This window comes from Fonsecaea erecta (genome assembly GCF_001651985.1).
Source record: "Fonsecaea erecta strain CBS 125763 chromosome Unknown Scaff4, whole genome shotgun sequence".
Classification (NCBI taxonomy): Eukaryota; Fungi; Ascomycota; class Eurotiomycetes; order Chaetothyriales; family Herpotrichiellaceae; genus Fonsecaea; species Fonsecaea erecta.
In genome coordinates this window covers 2203675-2217481 of record NW_017387247.1, presented here as the reverse complement: position 1 = coordinate 2217481, position 13807 = coordinate 2203675, and the positions used below count along the sequence as shown (strand labels likewise).

Genomic DNA, 13807 nt, shown 5'->3' with positions numbered 1-13807 from the left:
CGGTCGAATAGTATTAAGTACCTTTTCTTCGCCTTGAATGTTCGTTTCATCAACCACATGTCTACGAAAGGTCCAAATTAAGGTTCACATTCAATACCACATATTATCAGTACTAAGTTAAGTGTGTTTATACAGTGTCAAGCAGCACTCAGCAGAGCCACGGGTCGTAGGGGATCATACCAATGGGACAGTGTTTTATCTCGAGATAGACCTACGGCCAGGAGCAGGCTCGTGACAGACTCTTTGATCGAAGGTGGCCTTTCCTGAGCTCGACACTCTTGGTTTTGGACGTGAGTTCGGCAGACTACTAGCAGTTATTTTCTCGATTGAAGGGTGGTGCTCGATGGGAGGATTTTACACATCGGTCCAGGGGGGAAGGGAAACCGGGCGACAGGCGGCTCCGCGTTTTGAAACTGCTTGCTCGGTCGAGATGTGAGATGCTGCTACACATTGTGTTGGGCACCCTACCCCGTGTCGGCGGGTGTGGTGCATAGGGACCGAATTGCTGCCGCTATGGCAACCAACAGTCAGGGGCTTGGGCAGTTTTTGTTATGCGTTCCAGCGTTTCTACTTCACGTTGAAGACAGGAAGATGCCACCCAATATAGACGCGGCGTGCAAAGCTACCGGTATCAGGGCGAAAACAAGCAGTCACGTGGCGCGCGCGACTTCTTTTGGAAGAGATCCGACGTCCGTTTGAACCACCCAGCCACGCTTTCTGCAGGCTCAGGCTCTGCTGTTGGGAATGATTCTACTTGGCCTTGTAATAATTGCCTTAGAATCAAAAGGTCCATACTGTGAACAGTCGGAAAACAAGTCCTACCGAAGTACTCGACCGGTCTCTTCCCTGCAAGAGCGTCGGCGCCAGCGTCAGCGTCTACATCTGAGGCACAATGGCCGTCATTGCATCTCTTCCCCTTCTCCTTCTACTCTTCCCTATTTTGGCCGTCAAATGCAAGCACCTGCTGCCGCTGTGGAAACACGACCGCCAGATCAAGCTCGATTTCTTACCCAACGCACTTTCTGGTATTGACATCACTGTTGTCTTGATGATATTCCTCTTGAGATCTGTCAGGCACTCGATTTCCTCTGCATGCATGCGCATTTTCAACCTCGGGAATAGGGTGTCTGAAGTTCCAAAGTCGTCAGGCGCAGACGAACTTTCGTTGGTGATGCCATTTCAAGTAACGCAAGCAGACCTCACCGCATATTGCGCGGCTATCAAAAGCCCACCAGCCAGTGAGGGTGTTCAGCTAGTGGGCTCACAGTTGCTTCTGTTTCTGTCTGCTCTGACTGAGCCAGCCATGCTGCTCTTGCTTGCCCACCCGTCATGTCAAGTGCGACCGTTGGGTTCTGTCAATGTAAGAAATCGATTCGAGCTGCTAAGGCCGGATCTGTGCACAAAGCAGAGTTTGACATCTCTCAACAAAGCCTTCTTGACTGCGACGCTCTCAAAAGATGTTCGCACCGTCAAACGAGGGTTCGAGGTCGACCTTGTGGTTAGCTTGAACGTCCCAAGCAAGGATTCGAACGACATAATCACGGTCTTTCGGCAATATTTTACGATTCTGCAGTTCGCGAAAGTTCGACCAGACATCGCTCAACACTCGGACAGTGCTCGCACCGCAGAAGCTATCCCGGCCTGGTCGGATTCGACAACATTTGCCGTCGAACACAACGATCCAGCACACTGGGCAAGGCTCTGCAAGGATTACAACCCGATACATACCTCGAGGGTCGCTGCAAAGCTCTTTGGTTTCCCTGGAAAACTAGCTCATGGCAATCATGTCGGTGCCTTAGCAGCCACATACATTACTTTTGGGGATGGCCATGCACCGCTATTCATGGAAATCACCTTCAGGCGGCCGGTGGTTGTCCCTGCGCGATTGGATTTGAAGGTTTCCTCAGAAGCGGCGGAAACCTCTCGCCCACAACTTATACGGTTCCAAATTAGGAGCAAGAACAAAGTCAGCATCGAAGGGAGTGTTGGCCATTTCGAATAGACGGCGTGCAGACTGCCAGTGCTCGTCTCCACCACATTGAGGTCTCAAAATCACTCTTTATTGCCGACGACGAAGAGAAGTGGCAAGCGACCAATGACGAAGTTTGAACCAGTTGGATCCCGGTCAAGCCGCGGAATCAATCGGGTGCCCGGAGGCCCTGGAGAAAGAGCTGGAGCCGTTGACTGGCGCCTCGCTTCGCGCCCAATTTCGGAAATGACGGCGAATCGACGAGCCCGGAATCTGCAGATCAACGTGTCGGCGGCTTGGGTCAAATTTTAAGCATTTTCGCGCATGTGAAGACGAAATCCGAGACCTCCTTCTTTTTCAGTTCTGCCATGTTTATATGTTAAAGGCGCAATTACGGCGTCTTGGGGATACTAGGATATATAATATCAATACTGGCCCGGTCAACCTCCTCCCTCTGCCCATACCCACCACACTTAGTCGCTTAGATCTGTTCTTGGACCCCTGCCCATCAGCCTTAACCCGTTTTTAAAATTGGAGCGAAATGTCGTTCATTCTTGCCTACCGAAAACCGAAAGAGAAGCTGGCCAGGGCTCGGGCGCGTGCACCCAGTTTCTCCGGGCTCCATGAAAATATCTCGAAGCTCAAATCGAAGCCCTACAGGCTGTTGAAGTTCGAAGAATTACCTGAATGGTATCAAGATAATCACTTCACACGGTCGGGCTATCGACCGCCTGCCAACTCATGGCTCATTTGCGTCCTGTCCCTGGGACACCTCCACAACGAGTCGGTCAATATCTACAGCCATCTTATTCCGGCCTTTTGTCTGGCCGCGGGCCAAGTTCTCGTCTACCGCGGCCTCGGGTACTTTTACCCTGAGGCGTCGGTGGCCGACTACGCCGTCTTCAGTATCCAGGGCGGCGCTTCCATCGTCACCATGCTCTTTTCCTCCACCTACCACACATTGATCTGCCACTCCAAAGATGTTGAGAACCTGATGCTGCGGCTCGACTACGTGGGGATCCTTACGCTGATCCTGGGTAGCTTCTTCTCCGGGATCTACGTGGGGTTTTATTGCGAGCCGCTGCTTCGTTGGATCTATTGGAGCATGATTATCTCCCTCAGCCTGATCACGGCCACACTGGTCCTGCACCCACGGCTGCAAGGCTTGAAATACCGAGGCCATCGAACCTGGGCGTTCATACTCACCGCGCTGTCGGGCTTCGCACCTATTATTCACGGCCTCTACCTCTACGGCTGGAACGAGATGTGGGTGCGCTCGGGGATGCCCTACTGGCTTCTGGAAGGCCTCGTCTATGGGACCGGCGCCTTCTTCTTCGTGACTCGGATACCCGAATCAATATGGCCGGGCGACTTTGACATCTGGTTTTCATCGCACCAACTCTTCCATGTCTTCGTGGTCATCGCAAGTCAGGTACATCTGTATGGGGTGTGGGCGGCTTTTGATTGGAACTACCAGAACCAAAGAGTCTGCCCTGCGATCGGGCTGTAGTCGGCAGCAACGAAACTGTTATCGACATACATCTGTGCATTTACACGACCCAGAGACAACTCCGGTCGGTCCGACAGGTGGTCTATGCGGTCTATTGCAGTCTATATTCTATGCTCTATGCTCAAACGGTGAACTTTTGCAAATTCTCCGGCCCCGATTCCTTCGCGATCTTGGCCACCTGCTCGTCGCCAAGCTCGTCGAAGATATCGTACCCCCATCGGGCGGGGAAATTGAACCTCTTGTGTCGCTCGAGTGCGTTCAGCCGCTTCATCGCCTCGTCGGGGAGGATGGCATCTTGGAAATTGTCGCGGATGCGTTTCTCGGTCACACTCTTTGGCAGCACGACCGTGCCGCGTTGAACCCCCCAGCTCACGAGGACTTGGCCGGGGTCCATCCCCAAGGATTTGGCGACAGCATGGACTTCTGGGTCATCGAGCGTCTTTGGCTCGCCGGTCGTGTTGTTCCCCAGGGGACTGTATGCCTGGATCAAGATCCCCTTCTCATTGCAGAAGTCGAGCAGCTCGGGCTGTTGGAGATATGGGTGTGCCTCCACCTGGTTGACCGCGGGCACCACCTCGCAGCTGGCGAGGAGCTCCTTCAAGCGCCGGATGTTGAAGTTGGAAACGCCAATCGCGCGCGTCTTGCCGGTCTTCAACAGTGCCTCCATGGCCTTCCACGTCTCAGTGAACGGCACGTCTGACAGCCGAAACACGCCCTGCTCGTCGAGTGGGAACCATCGGTCTCCCGACGCAAAGGCCACGGGCCAGTGCATCAGGTACAAGTCGACGTAGTCGACTCCGAGATCCTTCAACGACTTGTCGAGTGCTGGTTCGACATCCTTGGGGTCGTGTTTGCTGTTCCACAGCTTCGTCGTGATGAAGATGTCTTTCCGGTCGACGCCACTCTTCCGAATGCCCAGGCCGACCTCGGTCTCGTTTCTGTAGATCGCCGCACAATCCAGGTGCCTGTAGCCGGCCTTGAGAGCTATCTCGACCGCTTTCTCGACCTCGTGCGGTGCAGCTTGCCACGTGCCGAAGCCGACCGCGGGGATTTTGGCGCCGGTGTTGAGGGTGAAAGTTCGATTGAGCGCCATAGCTCGCGGCCCTGGTTTTCCTATATACGGTCGAGGTGATATAGACTAATCGTTGTTTGTATATTGGGAGAGAAGTCGAGGTCTTTCTTTACCTCTGCAGAAGAAGCTGTGCTTGTTTTTTTTTCTTCCTGCCCCAAGGAGCATTCCTGTTGCTTTTCCTTTTTGTTTTCCGCTTCTTGCCCGGGAAACTTTTCCACCGGCCATTCGGCGTGGTCGGCTATTGAACCGATGCCCCCTCTAGGCAATGGCGTTTTGCCAAATCGGATCTCAGGATCAGAGAGGTGGAGGAGGATCGCTTTTCCCTACTACTACCACTGCCGACGGGACGACATGTCCTGTTTGCCGACTCTGTCCCAACCCTGAGAACCGAGGAGATTCCGGCCGTGCCACTCCTGGATTTCCCCGCCACCCACTTTTCCATCAGACACCCCAAGGCATGGCTCCTTCGTTCGTCAGCCCGTTCCTACGGAATCCAGCTGAGCCAGATTTTGTATGTATCAGCCAGCGAAGGAAAGGGACATGGAGCAGCCCAAGGCGTCGCCTCCGACGGAGAACGATGCTCTCCCATCCAGCCCGCCCCAGAAACGCAAGCTCAAGCGTCCGCGTACGGCAAGGGCGTGTATGTTCTGCAGGAGGTATGCGACCGTGGCCAGATAGGCGCGCCAGACCAATAGGGCCCATTGGGATCTTTGCTTCGTTGTTTATGCTCCGATGCTGATGGCGTATGGAACATTCCAGGCGCAAAGTGCGATGTACAGGCACCCAGCCCTGCGATTACTGCTTTGGCGAGGAGGTTCGTTGCGAGTACGACGATGGGATGACGAGGCCACCTCCTGGGCCGTTCGGTCGTCCCCCGAGCTCTGCTCCAGTCTATCACAAGGCCCCAATAACTTGGACCTCGCCCGGCGGCCTGACAGGCGAACGTGCTACTGCCACGACTCCAACTGAGCAGCCGTCGAAGCGACGAGCTGTCACCTCCCGCGAGCACACGCCGCATAACTCTCGAGGGCCGTCCCTCGAACCAACCTTTGCGGAAGGCCACCACATTAGCGCAACGGCGGGCGTGTCCTTCCTCTACCATTCATGGAATCGAGGCGATGCCGTCGAGGGAGAGGCGGCGTTGCCCCCGGCCCCGTTGACCTGCCACGGCGACATCCCCCCGGTCCAGATTCGACAGGACCAGCCACTACCCAAGCGCGAAGAGGCCGATGTGCTTCTGGAACGCTATTTCCGGTTCGCGACGCCGACGTATCGCTTCCTCCACCGGCCAACGCTCGAGAAGTGGACGTCTCAGCTGTTGACGGGGGCCCGTATGTTGACGGCCGAAGCCGCGTGTACTCTTTTGGTGTTCTCTCAATCACTGCTGTACACGGGGGACGGCGGTAAATATATCGACGGTGGCGATCAGGACCTCAACCGGAGCCAGTTTTGTAAGTTGTATTCATATACACATGGCTCCTACCACATCTCTCCTGGAGCAGCGTGCTGACTCGTCCCTTTTTTCTCAGACTTCGAAAAGGCCAAGTCTCTTCTCAACCAAGAGCCTGGACCAGCGTCCGTGGCCAGTGTCCAGGCCCGGCTCGCCATGTGTCTGTACCTCCTCAGCACGTTCCGGATCAACGAGTGCCGGTTCTGCTTCAGTATGGCCTGCACGCTGTTGACGTCCATCGGCTTGCACCGGAAACTGTCGTCCGCGCACAAGCTCGACCTGGTGACGCTGGAGTCGCGCAAACGCACGTTCTGGGGCGCGTATGTCCTGGATGATTATCTGAGTGTTATGCTGGGGCGGCCACGCATGCTCCGTGACGAAGACATCGACCAGCCCTATCCTCGCAACATTGACGATCAAGACTTGCTCTCGTCCGAATCGCCCGAGGACCTGCCCTTGCACGGCAACCTGGAGGCGTTCATTGCCCACGCGGACCTCGCCAAGTTGATGGGACGTAATAGCGACCTCCTCTATCCGATCCACCCGCTGTCGGAAGATCAACTCTTCGACCGCACCAACTGGATGCTCGCGGCCACGCTGGAGTGGAAGGAGAGTCTTCCTGATTTCCTGAAGCCCCGCGACAAGACGCTGGCGGGACAACGAACGTTCGAGCGCCAAAACACCGTCCTGAAGCTCGCGTATGCCCATCTCCGGATCCTGGCCACCCGGCGATGCCTGCTCGCGGACTTTAGCCGCCTCGGTCGGCGGGCGTCCTCGGTCTTGGACGAGAGGGCCCTGAACCCGATCCGGGAATGCGCCAGTGCCATCAGCGCCATCCTCAACACCATCTGCGACTTGATCCAGCGCGCGGCACTGTACCAGTCCTTCTGGTTCACGCAGTACATCGCCCTCGTCGCCGTCTCCACGCTCTACGTCTTTGTCATCCAGAGCAACCGCGCCAACATCCCGCCGGGCGTGTTCCCCGACATGAACGCCTTCTTCGACAAGGCCAAGCTGTGCCAGGATCGGCTGGCCGCGATGGCGCCCGAGGGCAGCCAGGCACGGCGGCACTGTCAGCTGCTGAGCCGGCTTCGACACCGCGCGGAAACCGACGCTGTACGCGCGAAGAGGAACAATGAATTCAGGATGTCCGCCTTGGAGCGCGGGACGCCCGTGTCGACAGTCGCGCCTCACGAGGTGGCATCGACGGCCCACCAGGCTGCAGAGCACGCAGATTCGAAGAGCACGAGTCCCCGCCCAGCTCAGTCTCACCCCACGGCGGCGGTGTCCTCAGACCAGCATGAATATTCCACCAATGCCCGACCTGCCGGCGATGTGGCTCTCGGTGCGGATGCCGCGCTCGCGGGCCAGTTCACACCGTCCGAGGACGACTACATGTTCCAGAACCTGCTGGGCTGGGGGTGGGAGAGCCTGGACACGGTTGGGTTTCCGGGCGAGGGGGATCTGTTCACATCCACATCTTGAAATGGGTTCCAATGAGTCGAGTCCACCGCCGCCGGTATTGGATATATTGGATATCGAACAGGCCATACTACGGTCCCAAGCTCAAAATCTGCTGCAAGATGCCGATGATGTGGTCTGATGTCCATATATAGATGTTCAGAAAGTATGCCCCATCGCTCGAGAGGCACCCATTAGACGCTATACGGAGTATAGGTGTGGATCTACCCTGTTCCCAATCGACCCACTGGGAATGCTGCATCTCTCCCCCTCTCGCCTGCAATTCATAATCGCAAGACTTTCTTGACGTCCCCCAGCCCAGCCAGCCAGCTGAACATGCCCATTCGGGATTGGATCTTGGGCCCAAATAGCCTTGAGCAAGCAAGCCACTTATATATGCTTCTACTTTTCCTTTGAATTCCAGGAGGAGATCCGACGTGTCGGTGAAGCAGGCCTCATCTACGAATGCGGGAAGCCTGAAAGATGTCGCTGCCACTAACGTGCCCAGCATGTCCTCGTCTTTCCTGGGAGTTAAATGTTTGACACGGTCTTGACGTGTCGTCTCGCTGGTCGCGGGATTATGACTTCTATTATTATACGCTGCTGTTGCTGTCCCCAGCCTGGGGCCACAAGGCCTTCGTGGAGCGGATCATGCGGCTGCTTTTGGTGAATATGTCGGTGTCGCCAACGTCCCCATCCATCAGTCCGTCTCTAGTGCCACGGTTCATGCTTATAAATTTTCCTTGCGAGGCGGCCTCGTCGAGCCCGTCGATGCCCGGCCGCAGATGCCGAGCAAATCGAGGCCGCTTTCCTGGGTGAAATGGTTATCCCGGGCTAGATCGACCTTTATCGCGTTGAGTTGGTGGAGTGCCAGCAAGCAGTGGCTCAGCTGGGACTAGAATGGAAAGGACATGCGGATGGAGCATGTCGAAGGAATGGGCAACATAACGCCGAAGAAGCCCCGGATGCAGGCGAGCCTGTCCGCAAAAGCTTGATGGCGGTGGTAGTCGAGTTTACTGTTGGTAGAGAGGTTGTTCGTCAGCTGGCGCATCGTCTCGTGGGTGATAAGGTCAGTGTAGTAGTGCTGCGCGAGGATGACACCTGTGGTAGACTCGTGCCCTTTATTGGTATAACCAGTATTCTTCCCAAAAGAAAGTCGGAAAGCGGCAAGGACACCCTATAACTGACCTCAAGCCCAGGATCCAACTGCTCCTTGATTGACCGAAATTGTGCGAGGAGAGCCAACAAGTAGAACGTCGGAGGCCTCGTCGCACGAGCTGAGCCTGCAGTCCACGGCGCGTGACTGGTGTCGTCCAGAAGCAGCTGCAGCTGAATCTGGGCCATGAGGATGTCGAGCAGATAGAACGAGTAGGAGGATGTTCGTGAGGTAAGTCGTGTAGCTCCGGTGCCAGCGGGGTCGTCGGGGAAGCCTTGGACAATCTGACATGGTGGTGTCCCGCCAGGATCGAAAGGGCAGGCATGTTATAAAACTGTCCGCTGGACGGCCGGATTGGTATTGAAACCAGAGTCTTCGCATCAAGGGAAGGTAACAGATGGGCTTATATATGTCCGTATCAGAGTAGGCTCCCCGGAGGCTCGATGATCACATTTAGGTGCTGGTCAGTCGTAATATTGACAACGAGTTTTCTGGAATAAGTGATCGCTATTGTCGACCAATAGACTTCTTGCATCGAAGCTATGCTGCCTGTACTATAGAGGCGTTTGAGTGATAGATTCCAGGGAAACAGGTCGTATGGAGGACGGGTGAAAGGACTCTTGGATTCCAAGGCACAGCAATGACTTTGGCGTGAGGCCATCGTAGAGGATGGCGAGAGTGGACGACGAAACATCCTTTTTCATAGTGCCTTTTCCGAAGAACAATCAATGATGAGGTTGTCTTGGTCGCCTGTGTACGTCTAGGACCGAGGGGTGGCTGTTCGTCTGGCGTTGCCCCGGGGAGGACTTGTCTTCCCAACGGTTTCATGAACCAATCCGATAGGATTGGCCAGATATCGGCCACTTACTTCTCTAATTGCTGAGGACACTTGGGCCAAATACCATGAGGCTGAACCCCCCTGAGGAAGGCGAGCATTCGGCGTCTGCCAAGCCTGGTGAGCCTCCAGCTTCTTCCGTCGGATGCCACGACGGCATCTCCGCCGCCTTCCAGGTCCACCTCACCGTGCAGGGGATCTGCTTTGCCTATACCTTGCATTCGACGAACCGGCATGGGTCGCCACAGCTTGCGGAGTGTCGGGGCGGAGTTTGGGCGTGTTCTGGGCTCCCCCTGCCCCCCAGACTAGCCCCAGGCTGCGCCCGGATACCATCTTTGAGCCGACAGGATATTTGACACCCGAAGTGGTTATGGGTTGTATGGTTGTGTCACATATTTTGTGAGAGATATTTTCGGACAACGTGTCCCGGTCACCGGTAAGGCACGCAGAAGGAGTACTGGAGGGGACTCTTATATATCTATCCTCGCCAGAGGTCTTGGTTTCTGGGGACATACCGAAACAAAGATTCAGAATGGCGTCCGTGGATATGGTTTCGCCCGTGGCTGTCTCGAAAGTCAATTCAGTTGCATCTCCGTCGCTGCAGCTACCAACGCCACCGCTGTCACCACCACCCGAATCCCCGCGAACAGTTACAGAGCTCTTGTCGTTGAGGGCACGAGAGTTCCCCAACGAGCCTATTTTTGGCTATCCATCCGATGACCTCGAATATCTCGAGTACACATTTGCGGACCTTGTGAGGATCTCTTCCCAAGCAGCACGGCGATACTCGAAATTCTTGCCATGCCGAACCGACTCAACCCAAGAGGCGCGAGTCATCGCCCTGCTGGGACCATCCAATCTGGAGTACTTTTTCACCCTGTTGGCTCTATCGAAACTGGGATTTACGGTGCTCTTTCTGTCAACAAGACTATCCCAGGCAGCGTATTTGTCGTTGCTGGACACCACGAAATGTCGCCACATCGTGATCGATTCGTCCTTCCGGAAGGCTGCAAATGCTCTGGCAGCTTCTCGGAATGGACTGGAGGTCATCGATATTCTGTCCCAGGCGCAGTACATGACCGGCGACAACCCAGAAGATGTTGGAGTAGAGCAGTACTTTGACCTGGGCCAGGAATCCTCCAAGGTTGCTTGGATCATTCACTCCTCTGGCTCGACCGGCCTGCCGAAACCCATTTATCAAACTCACAAGGCGGCACTGAAGAATTACGAAAACAGCTCGAGAATGCGTGGCTTCGTCACCCTGCCACTCTTCCACGCCTTTGGTCTCAGCAACGTCTTCCGGGGGATCACTGCCTCGAAGAAGATATACATCTACAACGCCAAGCTCCCGTTAACCAGCCGGCATCTGCTGAAGATTCTGACAGACCACCAGTTCGAGATCTTTCTTGCCGTTCCCTACGCCCTCAAACTCCTCAGCGAGACGCAGGAGGGCATCAATGCTCTGGCAGCCTTGAAGGTGGTCATGTTCGGGGGCTCGCCGTGTCCGGATGCCTTGGGTGACTTGTTGACTGAAAATGGAGTCAACTTGATCAGCCATTATGGGACTACTGAGACAGGTCAGCTGATGATGTCCTACAGACCTGCTGGCGACAAGGCCTGGAATTATGTTCGAGAGCATGAAGGGCTGAAACCATATCTCAGAATGGAGCCGAGAGGCGGAAATCTTCATGAGCTTTGTGTTTTAGACGGATGGCCCTCGAAGGTCGCGACGAATCGAGACGATGGATCGTACGCCACAAAAGATCTCTTCGAGGCCCACCCGTCGATACCAGGAGCGTGGAAATATTGCGGGCGACTGGATGATACCATTGTCTTAGTCAATGGCGAGAAAGCCATTCCCATTGCCATGGAGCTGGCGCTGCGGCAGGAAAAACTGGTTCGAGAGGCTGTCATGTTTGGGACCGGCAAGAGCCAGTTGGGTATGATGATAATTGCCTCCGAGCAGGGAGCTTGTATGGAAGGTCGGGATCTGATCGAGACACTTTGGCCAACGATAGTGGCTGAGAACAAGTCGCTTCCTGCATATGCGCAACTGGCTAAAGACATGGTCAAAGTCCTGCCCGCCGGGACTCCATATCCTGTCACCGACAAAGGTTCACTGGTGCGTCAGGCATTCTACCGAAGCTTCCACGACGAGATTGAGGAGGTGTATCGACAGGCAGAGTCGAGGATGGATGGCGCCCTTGTCCTCTCGGAACCAGAGCTGCGAGAATTCCTCCGCGCCCATCTGCTGGAGCTCTGTCCCCAAGATGAACCCTCAAGCCTGACGGATGAGACGGACTTGTTCTCACTGGGTGTTGACTCTCTGCAGTCAACGAGACTTCGGGCCAAGATATTAAAGGAGATTCAACTCAATGGCAACCCGTTGCCACAGAATATTGTTTTTGAATATCCCACCATCTCCAAGCTGGCCGCTGCAATCCTCAACATCCGTGATCGCAAGTCTGGGGAGATCCGGGATGTGGTCAAGGAGATGGAACAGCTCGTCGAAAAGTATAGTGTCTTCCCCAAACATGTTCCTATACCGTCGCAGACTGCAGATCGTTGCATCGTTGTCACAGGCGCGACAGGGTCACTAGGGGCTCATCTTGTTGCACAACTTGTCCGCCGGGAGGACGTTTCTGAGGTATGCTGTTTGGTAAGAGCCAGTTCCGAGACGTCTGCTCGTCAACGGGTTATCAAGTCGTTGCAGGAACGAGCCGTGTATCATACACTCCCACTGGAACAGCGTCGCAAGATCTCTTGCTATCCGTCCGACTTTTCAAAACCAAATCTAGGTCTCGATGATAGGCTCTATGCCACCATTTCAGCAAAGATCACAAGCCTGATACATTGTGCTTGGTCAGTCAATTTCAACAAAAACCTGAGCAGCTTCGAGGCAGACTGCATTGCAGGCGCCCAGCATTTGATGCTCCTTTGCCTTTCAGCCAAACAACCCACCCCAGCGTCTTTTAATTTCTGCTCGTCGGTCTCCACGGTGGCGAATATTCCCGGCGATGTCGTCGCAGAGGCGCTTCCCCAAAGCTTCAAATGTGCTCAGGGCATGGGATACGCGCAATCAAAGCTTGTGACCGAGCACCTCGTGACGCGAGCCGCCTCTCAGACCGGAATGGATGCCCGTGTTCTGCGCGTGGGACAGATTATTGCGGACAACGCACACGGGATATGGAATGACACCGAGGCTATTCCCCTAATGCTCCAAGCGGCGACCACAATCGGAGCACTCCCTGCCCTTGACGAATGTCCTCGTTGGCTGCCAGTGGACAGTGTTGCGACGACCGTCATGGATATCTCTCTTTCAAACACTGCACAATCAGTCTTCAATATAGTCAATCCCCGCACATTCCACTGGACGAAAGAACTCCTGCCCGCACTGCACAGCGCAGGTCTATCATTCACCGAGGTGGGTCAACGCGAATGGATCCGCCGCCTGCGCGCATCAAATCCAGACCCCCAACAGAATCCCACAATCAAGCTTGTGGAGTTCTTCGCAAGCAAATATGACAATGACGTGACGAAGAGGAAGAACCTCAACTATGTCACAGCCGCGGCAGAACAGCTCTCGCCTGAGCTCAGCGTTGTTCCTGCTTTGTCCGTGCACCTAGTGAAGAGGTTTGTTGGGCATTTTCTCAAGAACAGTTGGTCGTCTAAACTGCCAACGGCCGACACCAAGTCGCAGCATCAGACCCGACTCATAGTCGTGTCAGGTCCATGTGGCGTTGGCAAGAGCAACCTTGCCGCTGAGCTTGCCCAGTCGCTATCCTGCCCGGTGATTGAAGGGCATTCAGCTCATGACGCCATTGCAATGGCAAAGATGAGCCAGAGAATCCCTCTTACCTCTCTCGACAGGGAGATCTGGCTCGGTCGAATCAAAGTTGAGGTGCTGGAACGTGTCCGAGCGAATCATTTGGTCCGCAGTGATCGGCTGCGATCTAACGAGCGACATAGGAAGGATGTTGTGCTAACGTGCTCTGCACTTGCCCGCCGCGATCGCGCTGCATTGAGGAACATCTTATCTGCGCCGAACGGCGACACAGAGGAGGAGTGTGTCAACACTGTATTTGTGGTGTTGCAGGCCACCGAGGACGAAATACTCCAAAGATTGGGCAACAGAAGAGGACATTTCGTGGAAGCCGACATGATAGCATCGCAGTTGAATGCGATCGAAAAGCCTGGCGTTGATGAGACGGATGTCTTGCTTGTAGATGCAGAGCAGCAGATGGAAGAGATCGTCCAGGAGGTTTTGACTGGATTAGATATCCTGTCGTAGACAATAGCACTTTGATATAATCGGTGTTGGGCGTTGGTCGAAAAGGATATTGGTAGAGCGATG

At 55.0% G+C, this 13807-nt stretch overlaps 6 protein-coding genes across 6 annotated transcripts; 4 read left to right on the top strand and 2 right to left on the bottom strand.

Annotated features, from left to right (window-relative positions):
• Positions 1–892: 892 nt before the first annotated feature.
• Positions 893–2002, top strand: AYL99_05572 (hypothetical protein; the record flags this gene model as incomplete). The annotated part of the gene is made up of 1 exon (XM_018837084.1): positions 893–2002. The coding sequence occupies one exon, from the start codon at positions 893–895 to the stop codon at positions 2000–2002; it is 1110 nt and encodes a 369-aa protein (XP_018693937.1).
• A 508-nt stretch (positions 2003–2510) lies between these two features.
• Positions 2511–3479, top strand: AYL99_05571 (hypothetical protein; the record flags this gene model as incomplete). Its single annotated transcript, XM_018837083.1, has 1 exon — positions 2511–3479. The coding sequence occupies one exon, from the start codon at positions 2511–2513 to the stop codon at positions 3477–3479; it is 969 nt and encodes a 322-aa protein (XP_018693936.1).
• A 121-nt stretch (positions 3480–3600) lies between these two features.
• On the bottom strand, positions 3601–4572 carry AYL99_05570 (hypothetical protein; the record flags this gene model as incomplete). Its single annotated transcript, XM_018837082.1, has 1 exon — positions 3601–4572. One exon carries the CDS (start codon positions 4570–4572, stop codon positions 3601–3603), a length of 972 nt encoding a protein of 323 aa, XP_018693935.1.
• Positions 4573–5091: 519 nt separating this feature from the next.
• On the top strand, positions 5092–7486 carry AYL99_05569 (hypothetical protein; the record flags this gene model as incomplete). Its single annotated transcript, XM_018837081.1, has 3 exons — positions 5092–5207; positions 5311–6002; positions 6081–7486. The coding sequence occupies 3 exons, from the start codon at positions 5092–5094 to the stop codon at positions 7484–7486; spliced, it is 2214 nt and encodes a 737-aa protein (XP_018693934.1).
• Positions 7487–8357: 871 nt separating this feature from the next.
• Positions 8358–8806, bottom strand: AYL99_05568 (hypothetical protein; the record flags this gene model as incomplete). Its single annotated transcript, XM_018837080.1, has 2 exons — positions 8358–8603; positions 8651–8806. The coding sequence occupies 2 exons, from the start codon at positions 8804–8806 to the stop codon at positions 8358–8360; spliced, it is 402 nt and encodes a 133-aa protein (XP_018693933.1).
• A 1179-nt stretch (positions 8807–9985) lies between these two features.
• Positions 9986–13744, top strand: AYL99_05567 (hypothetical protein; the record flags this gene model as incomplete). Its single annotated transcript, XM_018837079.1, has 1 exon — positions 9986–13744. One exon carries the CDS (start codon positions 9986–9988, stop codon positions 13742–13744), a length of 3759 nt encoding a protein of 1252 aa, XP_018693932.1.
• Positions 13745–13807: the final 63 nt, after the last annotated feature.